This window comes from Notolabrus celidotus, chromosome 5 (assembly GCF_009762535.1).
Source record: "Notolabrus celidotus isolate fNotCel1 chromosome 5, fNotCel1.pri, whole genome shotgun sequence".
In the NCBI taxonomy this organism is placed as follows: domain Eukaryota; kingdom Metazoa; phylum Chordata; class Actinopteri; order Labriformes; family Labridae; genus Notolabrus; species Notolabrus celidotus.
The window spans coordinates 7,922,952-7,944,120 of NC_048276.1; the positions used below are offsets into that span (position 1 = coordinate 7,922,952).

General features: G+C 40.9%; 1 protein-coding gene across 1 annotated transcript in view; it reads left to right on the forward strand.

The window, feature by feature from the left end:
• Positions 1–18,083, forward strand: part of nbeaa (neurobeachin a) — a 146,774-nt gene extending 128,691 nt beyond the window's left edge. Inside the window, exons 42-61 of the mRNA XM_034684399.1 lie at positions 780–904; positions 997–1,146; positions 1,609–1,745; positions 1,849–1,966; positions 2,062–2,164; positions 2,247–2,362; positions 5,020–5,132; positions 5,366–5,506; positions 5,621–5,740; positions 6,949–7,101; positions 7,239–7,403; positions 7,683–7,772; positions 10,092–10,284; positions 12,409–12,480; positions 12,836–12,991; positions 14,138–14,308; positions 14,408–14,509; positions 14,891–15,087; positions 15,193–15,344; positions 16,638–18,083. Of these exons, the coding sequence (XP_034540290.1) occupies positions 780–904; positions 997–1,146; positions 1,609–1,745; positions 1,849–1,966; positions 2,062–2,164; positions 2,247–2,362; positions 5,020–5,132; positions 5,366–5,506; positions 5,621–5,740; positions 6,949–7,101; positions 7,239–7,403; positions 7,683–7,772; positions 10,092–10,284; positions 12,409–12,480; positions 12,836–12,991; positions 14,138–14,308; positions 14,408–14,509; positions 14,891–15,087; positions 15,193–15,344; positions 16,638–16,728 (2,665 nt within the window). The 3' untranslated portion in view covers positions 16,729–18,083. The remainder of the gene's footprint in view (positions 1–779; positions 905–996; positions 1,147–1,608; positions 1,746–1,848; positions 1,967–2,061; positions 2,165–2,246; positions 2,363–5,019; positions 5,133–5,365; positions 5,507–5,620; positions 5,741–6,948; positions 7,102–7,238; positions 7,404–7,682; positions 7,773–10,091; positions 10,285–12,408; positions 12,481–12,835; positions 12,992–14,137; positions 14,309–14,407; positions 14,510–14,890; positions 15,088–15,192; positions 15,345–16,637) is intronic.
• The last annotated feature ends 3,086 nt before the right edge of the window (positions 18,084–21,169 follow it).

A 21,169-nucleotide genomic window follows, 5' to 3' on the forward strand; every position in this document is an offset into this window, starting at 1 on the left:
CACCATGTATTAATTTAGCCAATCACAGACTGAGTAAATCCCCTTCATGTTTTTATATTATGGATTTAATCTGCAGGCTGAATGAAACCATCAAAGACTGGTTTATACAAATTACTTAACATGACCTGCAGCACACAACACATCAAGCTACATCCTGATATCATATTCGCCTCGTAGGTGTGTGAGCCTGACGTCCCCGTTAAGCGCTCTCACATACACACATTAAATCAATGATTGCTGCTTATCCAGATCTGCCTGCAGGCTGGCAGCTCCTCTCAGGACATGTGATGTAATTTGAGAACCTGTGACACGCAACATCTGAAGCCTGTCTCCCTCATGTCACTGCTGATTAAATAAACAGTGTAACACAATGTGCTGCGAGCTGTTAATAAACACGCTCTTTTACATAGATGGAGATTTAATCAAGGTAAAACTGCATCTTAAGAGCTCCGGCCCTGATGAGGACTTCAGTCAAAGTTGCGTCATAAAATCTCACATTTGATCTGTTTTCTTCAGAAGGACTCTTGAAAATAAGTCATTTCAGTGTTTTCTCTCCCGCCTGATAAAGTTTTCTGCAGAGCTGTCAGCGTTTTTCAAATGCTCCCCCTGTGATCAAGCCTGCCCTTTATCCCAATAAAAAAAATGACCTATTAAATGTAGGAAATAAGTTTTGGAAGTTGCCATCCTAAATGTCACTTCATCTCCCACTCACACTTTAGCTTTATTGACCCTGAAGAAAAACAACACTCATCTTTGCCTGTTCTCTTTATCGTCTCCAGCCAACTACATGACTTCTGGCGTCTAGACTACTGGGAGGATGACCTCAGGAGGAGACGGAGATTTGTGCGAAATGCTTTCGGATCCACTCACGCCGACGTGTCACTCAAACCTCTGGAGGAATACGGTCAGTCATGTGTGCTAACAAACTAAACCTTTCCTTCATCTGCACAAACGCACCCCTTAAAAAGACCTAATTGTCAAACTCACCCCATCTAGGAACAGAAGACGAGGAGGAAGGCGCTAAGTCGAAGAAGACTTTCCGCAGCCAATCAGTGGTCACCCAGAACCCGGAGGCGGAGCTGATGCTGGAGGGAGATGATGATGCTGTTAGCCTGCTGCAGGAGAAGGAGATTGATAACCTTGCTGGTGAGATGCAGAAACGTAGGAGAACACACAAACACACACACACACACACACACACATGCAGAGCTTTGGAGCTAACTGTCCATGACTCTTGTTTTTAGTACGTTTCCGTCCAAGACTTTTTACCTCCAAAGGCAAGTTGGGTGTTTTTAAGTTCTGCATTCGCTCTAACCATCCAGCTGATTTATCTGACTCAACAACAAACAAATCAAATCTACTAAAAACTGATGCAAATCTGACCATGTGCCTAAATTCATCTTGTGGTTCCTGAGACTCACATACCTGATGATTCCTCTACAGAAGGAGCAAATAAATTATGAATCAGAACTAACAAAAATAACTCTGACACATTATCTGTGCTATTTTGATTTCCTTTGTGCTGATTGCTGTTTTATAACTATAGTGTGTGTTAGCTATGGTTAAACATGAGCCTGTTCATAATCTGAGCCGATGTTGCCCCCCTAGGCCCGGTGGTTCTGAGCACCCCTGCGCAACTGGTAGCCCCGGTGGTGGTGGCTCGAGGAACTCTGTCCATCACGACCACTGAGATCTACTTTGAGGTGGATGAAGAGGATCCTACATTCAAAGATACTGACGCTAAAGTAAGAGAGAGCCGTCCTCCTTTATTATTATTACTGATCACAGAGAGTCCTCTTTTACTGATCCAGATGTTTTTCTCCTACTTATGCATGTGTTGCTCATCAGGTGCTGGCGTACTCGGAGGGTCTGCACGGAAAGTGGATGTTCAGTGAGATCAGAGCCGTGTTCTCCAGACGGTACCTGCTGCAGAACACTGGACTCGAGGTCTTCATGGCCAACAGAAGTAAGCATGCAGATTTCATAAATACCAGCTCAGCATTAACCGTCATTCTGTTGTCTTTATGCTGGCTTTATCTTGCGTCTTCTTCCTCTCCTCAGCGTCCGTGATGTTCAACTTCCCAGACCAGGCCACAGTCAAGAGGGTGGTCTACAGTCTCCCCAGGGTTGGAGTGGGAACGAGTTACGGCCTGCCACAAGCCAGGTAGGTTGAGAGTGTAATCAACCAGTGGGACACAGTCCTCTGTTTGATGAGAAACTTCACTTTAATGTGTTTTGTGTTGCAGGCGGATTTCTTTGGCCACCCCTCGTCAGCTCTTCAAGTCGTCTAACATGACGCAGCGCTGGCAGAGGAGAGAGATCTCCAACTTTGAGTACCTCATGTTCCTCAACACTATTGCAGGTAAAAGTCCACTTTCAATCACAATCTGCAGACGCTGTTATTGTAGATAGCTGCTCATTATAAGAGCCTGTTTTGTGTTGAAGCCGACACGGTTTACTCACAAACAGCTTTAATGAGGAAGAATACCTCCTGTTCATTCTGTGTCATTTCCTCTTTGCTTTCTTCTCTCTTATAATGACATTTCTAGCTTCTCTTGTTTTTGATAATTTACTTGTGTGATCTTTTTTTATTCCTGTTATGCTGCGTTGTTCAAAAACATCTGCACTGCCAGAATTTGCAGATTCACCTTGTTTGCACTTCCCTCTCTGTCTGCTTGGATACAAAAAACTAATGCATAAAAAGACCTCATTAAAGAGATAGTAGATACATACAATACACTTAAAGATTTTAATAAGATAAGAGAGATTTATCTGCTACAGTTTGCATCTTAACAGCCTGGAGTTTGACCTTTACAGAAAAGCCCACGATAAGAAATCCAAAGCTGATAATGGACTACATGAGTAATGATTTGTTTTTGTTCGTCTGAGAAAATTCCCATTTGGTTATAGTTTTTCAAAGGTAACTTCAAGTAAACAGACACTGTTATATATATTTTTATATTTTATTTTATATGCAGTATTTATATATATTTGTAAGATTAATGTAGAATCGTTTCATGTACACATTTCAAGGTGAACAACAAACAAGAAAAAGATACACATGCTCCCCATTTGAATGTGTTTTATCACACAAACATGGATGATGTATTGTAATACCAGTCTTGCATTTATTCTCTGTTACCATCAGGATGTTAGTTTTAAGTTAATATTTTTGGGGCATTTAAACCTTTATTTTATAGAGGAGAGGACAGTAGATAGCGTAGGAAACTGAGAGATTTAATTTTTACTTATTGAAACTTCTTCTTGATTGTACTTATGTCTGGGTTGCTGTAACAACTGAATTTCCTCCCTGGGGGATCAATGAAGTAATATCTTATCTCATCTTATCTTAACTTCACCAGTAGGCTTAGTCTGCGCCCGGACGTACTCTTAATGAATAAAATATTTGTGCACGATGTTAATGGATAAATCGGGCATCCATATAGCGGCTGGCCCGGGTTTGATTCCAGCCTGGGGCCCTTTTCCGGCATGTCATTCCCCAACTCTGTCACCCAGTTTCCTGCTCTATCCACTGTCCTCTCCTATATAAATAAAGGTGTAAAACCCCAAAAATATATCTTTAAAATTATGTATATAGTTTGCTCAGTTTGTGTTAAATGCTGTTCAGCAGCGTAGGAGCACACTCTATGTCTGATTTAGTTGTTGTCATTGTCAAATGTCTGAAGTGTACCACTATGCTTTTTAATTACTTTAGGCCATTGCTGGACATGTGCAGTATTGTAACTGCTCTCTTCTCTTTCTTCTTATGTTGTTGCTCCTATTTTGTTTTGTTTTTGTAGTGTCCTGTAAGTCCATATGGGCTGGGCATCTTTTCGGTGCATGACATGATGAATAATAACTAAACTAAACTAAACTAAACTAAACTAAACTAAACTATACTATATATATGTTTTAGAGGCAGATTATGAATGAGCTTGTTTACATCAGAATCAGAATCAGAATCAGCTTTATTCGCCAAGTATGCTTGAACACACAAGGAATTTGACTTTAGTAAACTGTGCTCTCTTTGTACAAGGCATAAGAATAAGAATAAGAACTACAATAAAAAATAAAATAAAAATATAATAACAATAACCTTAGCTATAAATACAAAGAAACAACAAATAGGCATGACTAATATGTACAGGCTAAAATAATATGATAGTGCAGTGGTGAGTAGCAGAGGTAGTTTTACATCATAAAATAGAAGTTAAATAGTACAAAAAATAGAAATATGGAATTCTGCTTGAGAATTGTTGCATTGTGTATCTACATGTATATTTACAGAGAGTATTTATCTGACAGGTATGACACTGTTATGGTTTAGTGTTCATCAGAGTGACAGCCTGGGGGAAGAAACTGTTCTTATGGCGGGTTGTTTTGGCGCACAGTGATCTGTAGCGCTTGCCGGAGGGGAGGAGTTTGAAGAATTTGTGTCCAGGGTGTGAGGGGTCAGCGGTGATGCTACTCACACATGGTACATGTGTCAGTATTAAAGGTCGTACGGGGTTATTGGCGGTCATTTCTATTTAAGGTAGGAACCTTTGTTGTGGGGTCAGGTGTTCCGCCCGGAAAGGTAGAACAGTTTTTTGACCTCTGAAGCAGCATGGTACTGCTGGAGTTATGTGTGGCTGTTCTTTCCTGAAGTGTTGTGTATTGGACACTTTTGGAACTCATCTCATGGAAACAGACGGACCGAGAGTTCAACATGCAAAAAATGACTTGGACTTTCATTCATCAAGCATGGTAATTCGCAGCGCTTCAAATAGGTAATCCAGGTGCAGCGCCTCGTTGGCTTAAAACGTGGACATATATATTTCAGCATGGGCCTGGATTACTCCATGTGCAGGTTTTAACACTTGAAATTGTGAAACAGCAGTTGTATAAGAAATCTGTTTCTTCATTCTCAATTCTGTTACACAGAAACAAAAAAAAAGCTTATACTGTTCACTTTATGAGACCATTTCTGTCTTTACATCCTTCTTATTTTCCTCCCTTGTCGATCTTTTATCTCTGCAGGGAGGACATATAATGATTTGAACCAGTATCCCATCTTCCCCTGGGTCCTGACCAACTATGACTCAGAGGAACTGGATCTCACTCTACCTGGAAACTTCAGAGACCTCTCTAAGGTTAGAGCACTCAGACACGCAGAGCTTAATGCACTTTTTCTGATGAGTGTGCATGTGGCACGATACGGGTCACAGTGACTCACACATACTGAACCAAGGCTTTACAAAACCATAGAAATTAGCTTATGTGTTATTTTTTGTACAAGCATTGAGTGATTTTAAGAATGTATAATGGGAAACCTCATGTGTGGTGTGTATTTAGTGTTTGACTGTTCCTCTCTGGTCCCCTGCAGCCAATCGGTGCACTGAATCCCAAACGAGCAGCGTTTTATGCGGAGCGCTACGAGACATGGGACGACGACAGCACGCCTTCTCACCACTACACAACCCTTTACTCCACCGCTCATTCAACACTAATGTGGATGCTCAGAATAGTAAGTACCCGCTTCACTCACATACAAACTTTCACCTTCAGCAGCTGTTTGAATGCAAGCCAGACCCCCAAGGCTTCTTTTAAAGTAAATGTGTCTGTGTTTTTGTTCCCGTAGGAGCCCTTCACCACCTTTTTCCTCAACGCTAACGATAACAAGTTTGACAATCCAGAGAGAGCTTTCTCTGGCATCGGCTGCTCGTGGAGGAATTGTCAGAGGGACACAGCTGATGTCAAGGTAACAGTTTCTGACGGAGAGTGGCTGAGGGAAGTGTTTTTACCTGGCTGCAGGATAAATTACTTATAGCAACATTTCTTATAAATAAAAAACAACAGGCTGAAATTCGTCTGTTGTGAGATACAAGTTTAAAAAGCAATCAAACACAAAGCACTGAAGAAGAGAGCTTTTCAAATAAAGTGGTGAGAATGTTTCAGAACTTGAAAACATAATTTTGACAGTCATCGTCAACTCATCTTTAATTATATAGCACCTTTCATATAGCCATGCATGCAGCCCAAAGTGCTTCACAAAAGAACAGAGACAGGAAATAACAGGTAAAATGATACAAAGCTAAAACAAGACAGAGGATAATAATATGTAATACTTCAAAATAAAATAAAATCATTACAATAAAATCTGATAAATACCAGAAAAATAATACAAAAAATAAAAATGATGTTAAAGAAATGGTAATAATGCAGTCCAGGGCTAAAAAGGAAATTAAAAGCCAGATTAAAAAGGTAAATCTTAATGTTACTTTTAAAAACACACATAGAGCTTGTTGTTTTAATGTCCAGAGGCAAAGAGTTCAGAGTTTAGGGGCATAAAAATAGAAAGCTTTCTCCTTGCGGCACTTGTGAGGAACACATGAGGAACATTTCATCAATCAGTCAATCAAGCTTCATTTATAGAGCACTTTTCATACAAATCAAATACAATTCAAATTACTTTATGGCGATTGAAAACAAGAAAGAAGCAGAAATAAAGTAATGGCAAGACATATAAAAAAAAAAAAAAATGGATTTTAAAGTCCGCTCGAACTCAGCTGGGATAGGCTCCAGCCCCCTGTGACCCCTAACGGGATAAGCGGACAGGATAAGCGGTCAAGATAATGGATGGATTTTAAAGTAGAGACCAATGCACACCAACAACAATAAAATATGTAATTAAAACTACGTCAAAGCATGAGAATAACATAAAAATATAAATACTTTAAATAGATAAAAAAGGAAGAAAGGGGAGCGTTCAAGGACCTCAGAGATCGAGCTGGGACATAAAATGACAGGAGATCTGTGATGTGAAAATATTTTAACGTATGAAAATGGTGCTGAGTTTCTGCAGAAAATATTGTAAGACTTTAAGATATTGAAAAAGTGTAAGATTGTGGTTTTATGGAGGCTATCCTTTCATTAACATGAACAATGCCTTTCTGTTGTGTCCTTTAGGAGCTGATTCCAGAGTTTTACTACCTGCCTGAGATGTTTGTCAACAGTAATGAGTATGAGCTTGGCGTGCGGGATGATGGCGTTCCTGTGTGTGACGTGGAGCTTCCTGTTTGGGCCAAGAAACCTGAAGATTTTGTTCGGATTAACCGAATGGTGAGAGAAACAGATATTCTGAAGAGCTTAAAAAGAGAAGAATATACACTTAAGAAACACTGACCACTGACTGAACGTATTCTTGCCTCTCTAACTCTTCCTCCCTCCTCCCTCCTCCGTCCTCTTCATCATCTCAGGCACTGGAGAGCGAGTTTGTGTCATGCCAGCTCCACCAGTGGATTGATCTCATATTCGGCTACAAGCAGCGAGGCCCAGAGGCAGTCCGTTCTCTCAACGTGTTCAATTTCATGTGTTATGAGGGAGCAGTCAACCTGGACATTCTAGAGGCAGCGCAGCGTGAGGTCTGTCTCCATGACCACACATCACTCTTGTTTGTCTCACAGATTGTTTATCACAGCACAGAAATCTTTCCCCCCTCACACTGTGATAACAAGCTCTTCCTCCTAGATCACAAGGACTTAGACGATACTTTAAAGTGGCATATAATACAGTTCAGGCACCTGTGTTCTGAAACATGTATATATAAACATGCATATTTTAGAAGAGTCAAATATAGACATTGAGAAGCAAGCAGCCTTCTTTCAGTTGTGTTTGACCTTCCTCTATAAATCTGTTTGCAGGTGATGGAGTTACAGATCCAGATGTGTGGTCAGGTCCCCTCCCAGCTCCTGATAGAGCCACACCCACCTCGATCATCCGCCATGCATCTGGTGAGTAATGCCTTATGTTGGTCTTATACCAAAACACCAATCAGCTGGACTCATTGCTGTATATTCCTCCAGTTAGGTTCTTCCCATGAGGGTGTTTGTTTAAGATGCAGGAAGAGAGCTTTGAGAGATTTCAGTTATGGGCATCAAAGCTCCTGGGAGGAGTTTGTGCTTGATATAAAATGGACTGAAATTGATGCTGATGCTTTTTTTTTTTTTACTTTAAAAAAGCAAACAAGAACCAGCAGGAAGAATTGTAATCATCTCTGCAGAGTTATTGTCTGTTACAGCAGCCACAGGACACATTTCAGAAGAGTAGACTAATCGTTCACTGTTGAAAAAAAAGCCTTTGATTACATTTTTAAACAGCAAGGATTCACAGCGAGTGTTGAGTCATGTGACAGCCTGGTTTGTAGCTTACGTGCGTACTGATTTGGCCAAATTTCAGGATGTAGTATGTGAACAACAGCAAAAAACGCAGTATGCCAAAACTACTCGGATGTCTTACTGATTAGAGAAAATTTCTCAGTCTACAACGGACCAGTCTCCCTCGTGTACTGTTTCCCACAATGCACAGTGCTATTGTCACACTTCTTCTTTTTTTCTGTATATATATGACGGGAGTTTTTGGGTGCTGGGAAGATTATTAAATTCCATATAAACACTTCATAACTTTTTAAATCATAAGTGATGCTAAAGAAGCAGTTTCAATATCAGCTTGGTTGTTTACTTCCCTTTTCTGAAACCTGAAATCTAGCAACTGCTGACCCAGCATGCTACAACAAAGATCAAACAGAGCAGTCATACTACATGCTACCCTCAGAAACAGTATGTTGTAGTATTTGAAAAACAGCCATAGGCTCCAAAATGTAAATACGCTTTGAAACAGACCGCAAGCCCTGTGATTGGTCCGTTGGACAGCATTGTATTTCCTGCATTTACAGCACTTCTGGAATCAGCTGTAAATTATCATAATACGCTCAGAATCGTAGCGGGACAGGCAGTGGCGGTTCTGGGGAGGGGCCAGCAGGGGCCAGTGCCCCTGTAAAACGGAACCTGGACCCCCCTGTGGCCCCCCCTTCCACACCAAAATAATATTATGCAATAAAAAAAGCTTCGGTATCGCGCCGATGTTACAGGAAGAACACATGCGTGTGGCACTTGGTTCCAGGGACCCTTAAATCCAAGGGACTCATGATGAGTGTAAACAGCCAAACAGCTGCTGTCAGTCTGCATTTTGATATAATACACAGTAGTATATATGTCTAGTATATAGGGATGCACTGATGTTTTGCCAGTTTGTTCTCAGTCGGTCCTCGCCCTTCTCAGTCTCTTTTGTCAGGGTTGAATGTGTCCCTCTGACAACACCCTTGGCCCCAGCCTGGCCCCCCCAGTAAAATTGGTCTAGAACCGCCACTTGGGACAGGAAACAGACGACCCGACTATCATGGAGACCACACTGCCCTCAAGTGTTCTGGTGGAGTATTGCAGCGTGATACGGACAGAGGGCAGTGTGGTCTCTCTGATAGTCGGTCCGTCTGTTTCCAGCACCGCTACGTTTTCTGTTTACCTTTTTACAGCGATTCCCAACATATTACGTTACTTTACAGCTGATACACGTTGTTGTTTATCATAAAGCAATGATTCCAGGGAAGAATAGAGAGAAGACGTGGAGGAGATGAAATTAGTGATCCTCATAGGGTCAAAGCAGAAGTATAAACCAGGCAGGAAAGTGTGAAAAGAAGTGAAAGTTACTCATGGTGCCTTTATCTTAGTCTGGAGGAATGTTTGTGAGTTATTGGTACTCAGACTCTGTACTGTATGCATCTTTTTTTAACACATAAAAACTTCACACAGCAGTTATTTCAGTCCACACATTCCCTCGACTAGCTTCATTACCAGCTGTATGGATGTTCGAGTTTTTCTTACTCACAGGTGTACGTCTTGCTTTTCATCAAAGCAAGTTTCACCCCGGTTCTAGCCTCTCTGTCTTCCCCGCCCCCCTCAACAGCTCGAGGCCTCAGTGTCTCCACATCAGAGCCATCCATTCCAACCCAAACCTGTCAGTCCCGACCCCCCAACCAGCCAGAGCCTCCACCTCCTCTCCTCGGCCTATAGCCCCCCTCAGTGTGTGTACCTGCTCTGACCCTGTGCTCCCACTAATAGACCTTCTCCCTCCTTCCTCCTCCTGTCCCATCTGTTCTGTCTCTCCCTCCATATCCTCCCCCCCCCCCCCCCCCCTCCCCCCCCTCCTTGCTCTGCCCCTCTCTCCTCCTCGCTGTCCCTTTCTCTCTCTCTCTCTTTCTCTGTCTGTCTCACCAGTGTTTCCTTCCTCAGAGCCCCCTGATGTTTAAGGATCAGATGCAGCAGGATGTCATCATGGTGCTCAAGTTCCCGTCCAACTCCCCCGTCACCCACGTCGCAGCCAACACGCTCCCCCACCTCAGTATACCAGCCGCCGTCACCGTCACGTGTAGCCGCCTGTTCGCCGTCAACCGCTGGCACAACACCGTCGGTAAGAGCTACATACAACAGTGTGTTATGAAAGAAGTCATCATCTGTGTGTTTGCACTCCTATCATTTATTTTCTGCTGTTTACACAAACAAACTTCAGAGATAATGTTTGTTGATATGTGAGCACCTTTATTCATCTCTGTGTCCTTGAACATCAGAACATTTTAAAGAAGCTGAAGGTATCGGATGAATCAGTTTTGATAATCCACAGTCATTTACTAAGATTTTAACTTGTAGCTTTGTTGCTTTTACCTGTCAACAAATAAAGTCACCTTGTGGTTTTTTTAGATAAGTATTTCTTAAATTTTATTCGATGAGAGGAAGAGGGCGCCACTTTGGTATTTCTCATCTACTGAAGCCAGAGTCCTCAAAGCAGGCAGCCCCATTTTGAGTCCAACACGTGGCACTTTGCTGCAAGTCATCCCTCACTCTCTCGTTCCAGTTTCCTTCTCCATCCACTGTCCGATCCTTTAAATAGAGGCAGGTGTTCTTTAAAAAAAAGTCCCACCTCATTAAAGCATGCCAAACAAAGAGTCTCTGTTCAGTTACAAGGTTTCAGTAGAGACACTGAAAGCTCAGCACTCGATTGTCAAGTCAAGTCAAACTTAATTTATATAAAACATTTTAAAACAACCGCAGTTGACCAAAGTGCTGTACAAGCTTAAAAACACAATCAATAAAACTAATTTTAGTTAAAAAGAATAGATATAAGGGGCGCTGGTGGCTTAGTGGTCTAAGCGCCCCACGTCGCAGAGGTCGCCGGTTCGACTCCCGACCGGTTGACCATCTGCTGCATGTCTTCCCCCACTCTCCACTCCCCATGTTACCTGTCTCTCTTCAGCCGTCCTGTCAATAAAGGCGAAAAAGCCCTAAAATATAAAAAAGGAAAAACAAAATAGATATTAAAAATACAACAGGTAATACAAAAAAATGACAATAAATAAAAGCAAAGTAAAAATTTTACCTATATGGACAGACTTAATTTCTAACCAGAAACCTTGTTTCATTTTTTTGGATCAAATATTTGTATTTAAATTGTAGAAAAACAACAAATACTGTTTATTTTATTCACATGCGCAGCATCAAGTAGGTACAATGGCTAAACAGCAGCACACACAAACTTAGATTAGGAGATTCATTTGAAAACACATACACATAAAAAAACAAACCATAAATAAATGTAATAAAAACCCACCCCAGAGCAGCTCGAGACCTCCAGCTGCATCAGATTAGAACACAGATCTTACGAGAGGCTAGATCTGTTCTTACCCTGTTTCTGATTTCTAGTTGAAATGAAGTGAGTAATATGACAACAGCACCTGTCAGTGGTTGGGATATGTTAGCCAGCAAATAAACATTCTGGCCTCAGAGCTGATGTAGTGGAGGCAGGAACAATGGAGGAGAGTAAAGGTGTGAGAGGGAGTCTGACACGGGCCAAATTGTGATGGATCAGATAATCTCCTAGCTCTTGTTGGGCTCCATGTTTGTGGGTGTGACCATTTATAAGTGTTCCAAAGAAGGAGAACCAGTAAACCAGTGACAGGGTCATCGGTCTCCCAGGCTTGTTGATGTGTGTGTGGAGGGTGTAGGCTGGCCTGTGTGGTCTGATCCTGCAGGAGAGCGACTGGAGCTCAAACTGCTGATAGACACTAGTCAGAGGCGGGGTGGCCTACATGGTTTCAGGCTAGTGTTCATGACTGATTGGTATACATTAATCCCATAGTTCTTGTAACCTCAGTGAGTTGTTGGCTCATTACTCATTGTATTATGGTGTATAAGATTTGATCATGTTTGTGTTAACTCATTTTGTCCTCTCTCTGGATGTTGACACAGAAATGTTTGTTAATTAAATCCTTATTTAACCTCATTAATGACCTCATTAGCACAGCATGCTACCTGTAATGAGTCTAGTCTTGTTCTTATAGAGGGTCATGAGCCGGCTTAAGTCACAATTATTATTGATTGCTGCTATAGGATTCAATTTTTAACGTAAGCCTGCACCCAAGCGTTCACCACAGAGCACTCACCGTGATGATTTTATATGAGGAAGTACTTTATGCTGTTCTGTATATGGATGTGTGTCTGTGTATGTGTGATTGTAATGTTTGAACCTTCTCCCTCTTAGGCCTCCGAGGAGCTCCAGGATACTCCCTGGAGCAGGCGCATCATCTCCCCATCGAGATGGACCCTCTCATAGGTCAGTGCATAAAATCACTGTGGTGGTTCAGGTGATTCTGAACATGTGAACACATCCGTGGAACAAAAGTATCCACAACAAAACAAGAAGTCAGTGTTAATGCTACAAAGGCACATTTTCTGTAAGCAGATAATGAGGTCAGCCAGGGTTAAGAATGGATTTAAAGGGTCAATATCTTTCATGACACACTGGGGGATTTATACACACACATAATCCAGAGACTCAGTCTGCACAATCTGTAGAGACAGTGAACTGTGTGATGACTGATGAGCAGAGGTTAGCGTCCATTGTGTTCTCTTGTTCCATCTTTATTCCCTCATTGATCTTTTAACCTCCCTCCTGTTCTCAAATTCAGCAAACAATTCAGGGGTGAACAAGCGTCAGATCACAGACCTGGTGGACCAAAGCATCCAAATCAACACGCATTGTTTTGTGGTTACTGCTGACAATCGCTACATCCTGGTCTGCGGCTTCTGGGACAAGAGCTTCAGGGTTTACTCCACTGAAACTGGTAGGTATCATGGGATTTATGAATCATCTTCACTGGATGCTTAACTATAAACTCCTAAATATCAACACAGACTCTGGTGCTGCTTCAATGAGGATCATGTAGACTGATGCATGCCCAATTGTATTGAGATATATGTTTTTGTTTTTTTTGAAAGATCTGTTAATTTTAATTTTTAAACATTAGATACAGAAGATCAACTTAAACAATATAGGCAAGTGATGTTTAAAAAATAATTAGATAAGGAAAAAAACAATAATAATTAAATTAATAAATGATAATTATAATAATTTGAAAGAGAAAATAAACACATAAATAAAATGGATAAAAAATTAAATAATAATAATGAAAATACGAGATAAATAAATAAATAAATATGAAAATAAAATAAATAAGTTAATATTTGAAAAAAAAGTAAATAGATATGAAAAGTAAAAATAATAATAAAAAAACATAATAAAATAAATAGGTAAATATGTAAAAAAAAACCATATAAATAAATATGAAAGGTAAAAATAATAATAGTAAAAATATATAAGTTAATATTTAAGAGATAACAAATAAATAAATATGGAATTAAAAAAATAATAAAAACAAATACATAATAAAATAAATAAGTTAATATTTAAAAAACAAATACATATGAAAGGTAAAAATAATAATAATGAAAATATGATAAAATGAATTAGTTAATATTTAAACAAACAAATAAATAAATGAAAAGAATAAACACCACATGTAATAATCTACAACTACACCCAGAACAACTGAACATGTTCTTCCTTACAAAAAAAAAGGGTTAAATCCTCAAAAGATCAAGTTGAAGAGAAAATAGTCCATGATGAAAAAAGAAAACATTCAAAATCTGCAACCAGCTCCACTCAGGTAGATCTTTGAACCAGAGAGGTTTTATAACAGATTTATTTTTAAAAGATCTTTTTATTTCCAGGAAGTATGGATCATTTAAGACATCTGCACCTTGCTTTGTGTTGAATCACTTATTCTTTGTCCAAAGTTTTGAACAGATGGTGCCCAAGTAACCTGTCTCTTTTTCCCTGGGAGTTAATTAGCCGTCACTGTTAAAATCCAGGAATAAACAACTCTCCATCCTCCTTCTCTCTCCTTCTTCTTCTCTCTCTCTCTCTACAGGAAAGCTGACCCAGATTGTTTTCGGTCACTGGGACGTCGTGACGTGTCTGGCCCGGTCAGAGTCCTACATCGGAGGAGACTGCTACATCGTGTCCGGCTCCAGAGATGCCACTCTTCTTCTGTGGTACTGGAGTGGAAGACACCACATAATTGGGGACAACCCAAACAACAGTGAGTGGTGACATGATGGAAACATCACGAGTGAAAGCATCGGAAAACACTTCAGAGGAGAAAGTTTCAACAAGCCTCTGACTTTGTTTTGTCCTCCAGGTGACTATCCTGCTCCGAGGGCAGTACTGACAGGACACGACCACGAGGTGGTGTGTGTGTCCGTCTGTGCAGAGCTGGGGTTGGTCATCAGTGGAGCTAAAGGTTCGTGTCATTTTTACTGTCAGTGCCTGAGAGAGAGTTTAGTTTATTTAGATGTATTTTCATTAGTTGCACAATGAACATTTATATCATTAAAGATCTAAATGATGAAGTATTAAAATGCAAATACCCTCAAATGCATTCACCCTGACAGTAAGATATAGTCTGTACAAAGGTATAGAGGTGCTTTGGAGCCATAATCAGATAAACATGCTCACTGTCACTGCCCTGAAATTTTTATTTAAAAAAAGCATGGCATTTTCATAGACATTTTAGATTTGTCCACTCTTTTCTGCAGTGTTTGCCCTTTTTACAGAATAAACATGTTTGTAAGTAATATCACAAAATAAAGCTGTCTTGCTTTCTTTGCTCTTTGTCCCTCAGAGGGCCCGTGCTTGGTCCACACGATCACAGGGGACCTGCTCAGGGCCTTAGAGGGGCCAGAGCTCTGCCAGCGACCCCGCCTCATCTCTGTGTCCAGCGAGGGCCACTGCATCATCTACTACGAGCGAGGCCGCTTCTGCAACTTCAGCATCAACGGAAAACTGCTGGCACAAATGGAGGTCAACGATTCCTCACGGGTGAGACTGTCACAGTTCAATCTGAACTACAACAAACTTTCTGATGCATTATACTGAACCCTTCGTCCTCTTTTCCTCTTCCTTCCTTCCTTTCTTCCTCCTCAGGCCATCCTGTTGAGCAGTGATGGGCAGAACCTGGTGACAGGAGGTGATAACGGAGTGGTGGAGGTGTGGCAGGCATGCGACTTCAAACAGCTTTACATCTACCCGGGCTGTGACGCAGGCATCCGTGCCATGGACCTTTCACATGACCAGAGGTAAGACGCTCTCTGACAGACACACAGGAATACACGCACACAGCAACAGCAGCCAAGGTCAGGATGTAGTGCTTTTTTAAGGGTTACCTCACAAGGGAATAATGAATGGTAATTAATGGTGACGTTATTTTTACCAAAATCTCTCAGATATCTCTCTAAGTTTTAGTGGTATACATTTAATGCAATGGAAACCTTAAAACTTGCAGAGTCACCGCCAAATTGAACCAGATCCGTGCCCTGTCCTTTTTTGATTCGCCACGGCACCAGAGTTGATGGGTTTCTATTCTAGTCAATGTGTTAACTTCCACTGGATCCACTCAATTGCGTTCCTGGTGCATCTATGGATCAGTTATACAAGACTTCTGTGTTTGCCAGATGCCAGAGCATGACGAATCAATCTCAACAGAGCAGATTGAGCGGGACAGGAAGTCAGGAACCAAAACAAAATGAAAACATACAGATCATTTTCAGAATCAAACACTCTGTGTTATCACCAGATCGTATTTCACTTAACTACAACAACAAACAATCATGATGAGCGGAGCCAGGCCTGGAGACAACAGGTCAGAGGTTTTCAGAGGACCAGAAAGACAACATGGATGAGGAGAGGAGGAGGAGAATCCTTGATTCAGTAATTACAGTGGGAAAACCTCAGTCACATGACTCCAGCTGTCCAGCAGTCCTGCTCCGTGCTGTGTTCTGAAAACACAATCGGTGGGTGTTGACAGACGAGAGAGCATGGAGCAGGACCGCAGCGGATCGGAGATGGAGCGGACACGGATCTGGTGGAAGTCTGATGTCAGAGTCAGAAACTGAAACTTGCAGAGTCATGTCTTGTTTTATTTCATGACTAGAGACACATTTTTACAGAAAAGCTTTTATTCTGTGATTTTATTTCATTTTAACTTTGATTTTATTGGTCTGTTTTATAAATATGTATGCTGATTTTATTGCTTCATCGTTTGTTTTGCATTTATATCTGCCTTTATTGCCCATTGTGAAGCACTTTGTTACAATTATTATTATTATTATTATTATTATTATTATTAAAAATGAGTATCAGTCAGGCGCAGATGTAGCCTAATTGTTAAGTTGCTCACTCGTATCGTGAGCAAGCTCAATTCCAACCTGCAGACCCTTTCGTGCATGTCATTCCCCCTCTCTCTCTCCTGGTTTCCTGCTCTGTCCTCTCCTCTCTAATAAAGATGTGAAAGCCCCAAAATATAAGGGAGGAAAAAAAGAGTATCAGTATAGTCTGGTTTACACGTGTCTTCCTGTGTGCTCTTCTTTCAGGACTCTGATCACTGGCATGGCGTCCGGCAGCATTGTTGCATTCAACATAGACTTCAATCGCTGGCACTACGAACACCAGAACAGGTACTGAGGTGGACAGCGTGAGGAAGAAGAGTGAAGGAGAGGAGGAAAGGAGAGATGAGATGATACATCCTGCTGTGTATCTGCAACACGGAGGAGAAACTACAGGTACAGAGAGGAAGTCAAAAACAAGTACCGGACCTTTAGGCTCTATTTCCATACGAAGTTTACTTGATTAGAAGATGCAGCAGGGGCTGGTGGGAATAACTTCTGTCTGTGCACACGTGTACGTACACACGTGAGCAACCACAGACGCATTATACTTTGAAGATACACACCAAAACCTGCTCGTAACATAGACTGACTGCAGAATGGAAAAAAAGAGAGCGGACCCCGAAGAGGTCGATCATACCGGTACCACTCACAGGACTCGGGAAGCTCCTGGTACGCTTAATGCTTCACAGACAAAGAACCTACTTTATTTTTCTCCTTCTATTTTCTTCTGTATTATTAATCTCTTTCTTTTCTGTCGGAGGGGAGCTCAGTCATTGGGTTATATTTGGGTGGATTTTAAATTAAGACTCCTTCAGTGTGTGTAATCTGATTAGGAATGGTCAGAAATGAACCAGCCCAACCCGCTATTCAAAAACCGGTGCTATTGGCTTGATCTTAAATTCTCCCTTCAAAACGTACCCGGAGCGTCTGATTTGATTTGATCCAACCGTTCATTTTTTTTATTCTACTTTAAGTTCCTTTGACTCTTTCTTTGACCTGCAGCAGGGTTTAGTCTGATTTTAATGTACATAAGACTCTGCTTCCGTCAGAGTCTACACGTGTTCTTTCACTACACAAACTGCGCTTATCACCTTTAATTTATTAATGACTTGCTGTATGTAAAATATTGTGTAATAATTATTATAATGTTGACGAGGCTGATGGTTTAAACGGCGGTGTCAAGGATGGTGATGATTTTGCCGGAGATGGTAACGACGGAGAGATGTTGCCAGTGCCACCAAGGACGACGAACACAAGACTGACATGATTTCCTTTGTATATTTGGTGATTGTTTTGTCAAATATGTACATATAGTCTTGGTTCAGGCTCGGTGGGAGACTTAATCAGCTGAATAAGACTGAAAACGCAAAGGAAAAACCTTCACTTACCCACATTTGTTGATTATTTAAAAAAGAGAATCAAATCAATGTAAAAGTTTGTTTTGTATTTGCACTTTGCACCAATCACATATCATTATTTATTAGCTTGGTTCTTTCTGGTCGGCTGCCATTTTGTTTAGGTCCATTTTTCCCCAACGGGATTATTTGTGCATTGATGTTTGTATTTAAAAAAGCGTTGAGCTCATGTGTGATTATTAGGTTTTACAACCTCACAGTTGTAAGCAATATCATGATTCTGTAGCTGATAGAGTCGGGGTGGGGGGGGGGGAGGAGGAGGAGGGGGAGAGGTGAGAGGGGGGGCGGGGCGGGGGTGAAATGTGAGACGTTCTGTATGTGTGAAGCCATCTTGATCAAATGCGCACATGCACATACTCTATCGACAGGTTCAACTTACGTATCCAAAAAAAGGTTAAATATTTTTGGATCTATGAAACCCTAAAAACTATTGTATTCATGTTTTATTGCAAAGATGTAAAATATGACATGTGTGAGTTGAAAAAAATCATGATAAGAAAAATAAAATATGCAAAGAATTTGATGACTCGACTTTTCATTGGTTGCAGTTTTAATTCCCCTCAAGATTTCTTTGGTGGGGGCACTGGTGGCCTAGCGGTCCAAGCGCCCCATGTACAGAGGCTACAGTCCTGGAAGGAAGGAGGTCCTGACACTGACACACTGGGATCCTAGCTCACCCCCTTCCCCCCAACCCCTTCATCACTTACTTTAACTCTGCCTGTCCCATTAAAATTACTAACCATAGACCTTTATGGAGTCCCTGAGCTCCATTGTCTCTTAGATTCCTCTGAGCTGCCGTAGACGTCCTCCTGCTGCGGACGATCTGGACTCCAGCTGATACGGACGTGCTCATCACTATCACCTCTGTCTCTTACTCCCCTCTATCTGTCTTTCCAGACCCAACTCGGTCGAGGCATGATGGCTGTCTAACATGAGTCTGGTTCTGCCTGAGGTTTCTGCCTGTTAAAAGGAAGTTTTTCCTCACCACTGTAACTAGCTAAATACTGCGATGTGCAATGCTCATGATGGATTAAGGTAGGGTCAGACTGAGTCTTACCCTGTCTTGAAGTTGGGTCTCTGTTCTAATTTGACATAGAGTGGTCTAGACCTCCTATGTTTGTAAAAGCGTCTTGAGATAACGTTTGTTGTGATTTGGCGCTATACAAATAAAGATAAAGATAAAGATTGATTGAGTCCTCCTCACAGGGGTCACCGGTTCGATTCCCGGCTGGTCAACCATCTCCTGCATGTCTTCCCCCGCTCTCCACTCCCCACATTTCCTGTCTCTCTTCAGCTGTCCTATAAAATAAAGGCAAAAATGCCCAAAAAAAGGTTTCTTTAGTGGTGTTTGAAAGCAGCGATGCTCAGGGAGAGTCAGACACCAAGGACGTCTCATTCAAGTAGATACAAGTCACCTCTCTGAAAAGAACCATCCTTGAAAAACTGGTTTCTAAGGACTCTTTGAGTTGTAATGTTGCGCTGTAGACACACTTGACTTTTTTATGCTGAACTACCTGCTATGCTGTGATTTCCATTTCTGCCTACTTCAATTCTGTACAATTATTTATGAAGCAGAGACAGATAATCCTGCATTGTCTTCTCCTTAAATCAAAAGTCTACTATGCTTGATCTGAGTTTTTTCCATGTGTGAATTTGGATTGTTGCATTTGTCACAAGGTGTTTTTTCGGCTTGTGTTCACGTGCTTAGACTAACAGTATGAAGGAATATAAAAGCCTTTCACAGTAGAGGCATCATTTAAAGCCCCTGTGGGGAGCTTTTAACTTGTTATGAAACTGACTGTAATTAACGTTGATGCCTCTTTATGACCTACAAAAGCAAACCAGAACACCAACGAAGAGACTGACATTTTCTATGTAGTGATTTTAAATGCCTCAAACCTTTGTGAGGGAGTAGGTGTCGGACAAGATGATAGACAGCACGCTAAGGAGACAGACTTTTTTGGGGGGACTTTTTCCGAAGCAAATAATCCCATTAAGTGACATATTCACTGTTAAAGGAAAGTTAGATTATAGTTTTTGTCAGAAAACGCCACATAAACGAGACATAATCAGCAAAAAGAGTAAGAGATACCACTTTGTCCAGAGGAAGCGCCAAAATCAACTCAAAAGAATGTTCCTCGCAGGAGCTTTAAATTTTGATAAAACATTATTCATACATTTCTTAGAAAGCTTGAAAAACAAAGTATGATTTATGTGAAAGAGAGGAAGAATTATTTTAATTATTTCATTGAAATCCTTTGACAGTGAGATGTTTTAATCCCAATGCATCCAGAGCAGTATATACTGCAAGGCTGGACAAGAAGTCAGTGCTGCAGTGTATAATGAGATGGATGACGAAGTTGAAAAACCTGTACCTGAACTTAATAATTAGCCTATATGTGTTTGTTAAGTTGTAAGTTGGCCTCTGGATTAAGGACAGAACTACAGCTGAAAACAGCTGATAGTTATTTTAAAACTGGATCCAACAACATGTTGACAGGTGTGAACACAGCTTAAATAATAAACCAATTTTAACACTGCAGAAATATTTTTTCAGCAAATTTCAGGAAGAAAATTTTGGGGAAAATATATTTTTTCTTATCTGTGATAACATAAATGCTCTATTTACTATTATTATTATTATTATTATTATTATTATTATTATTATTATTATTATTGTTGTTTTTATATATTTTTTTTATTTTAGGGTGGGTTAATTATTCACTTAGCAAAACATTTTTTTGCTTGATTTACAGACCAAATCATAAATCTTTAGTCCTAAATATTAGCACAAGCATAATCCCTACCCTATAGTCTATAGACTGCAAGTTAGCATAGGCTAGAGAGGGATTTTTGAATGTGGCTCCATGTGTAAGGAAGCAAATTCAAACTAAAGCTTGCTCTTTTGCAGTCCCACCACCTGAGATGCACAGATCCTCCTTCTTGTAGCTGTCATACATTTCTCAATATTTGCCATTCTTGGTGTATTTTTCTTGCCGTGTAAAAAAAAGCTTCATCCTACGCTCCTCGAACAGAAACGTATTTTTAGCCGACTCAGCCATTACTGAATCTTAAGCCTGAAATACAGACGAGGCTGACAGCTGCACGGGGCCTTCATGCTTCAGTCACTATGGAGACGGCTATCAGACGCCATATGAGCTGACAGGAAGGAGGAGAGTAATCCGTCACGCCGCTAGACCTGTCGTTCAGAACCAGAATTCCATCTTGCTATCCCATGCCCTCCCTTTGTGACCTGATCTTTCTTCAGCAGTGAGAGGAGGACTTCTTCCTGTCAAAAGTATGAAACACAAAGTGGTACAA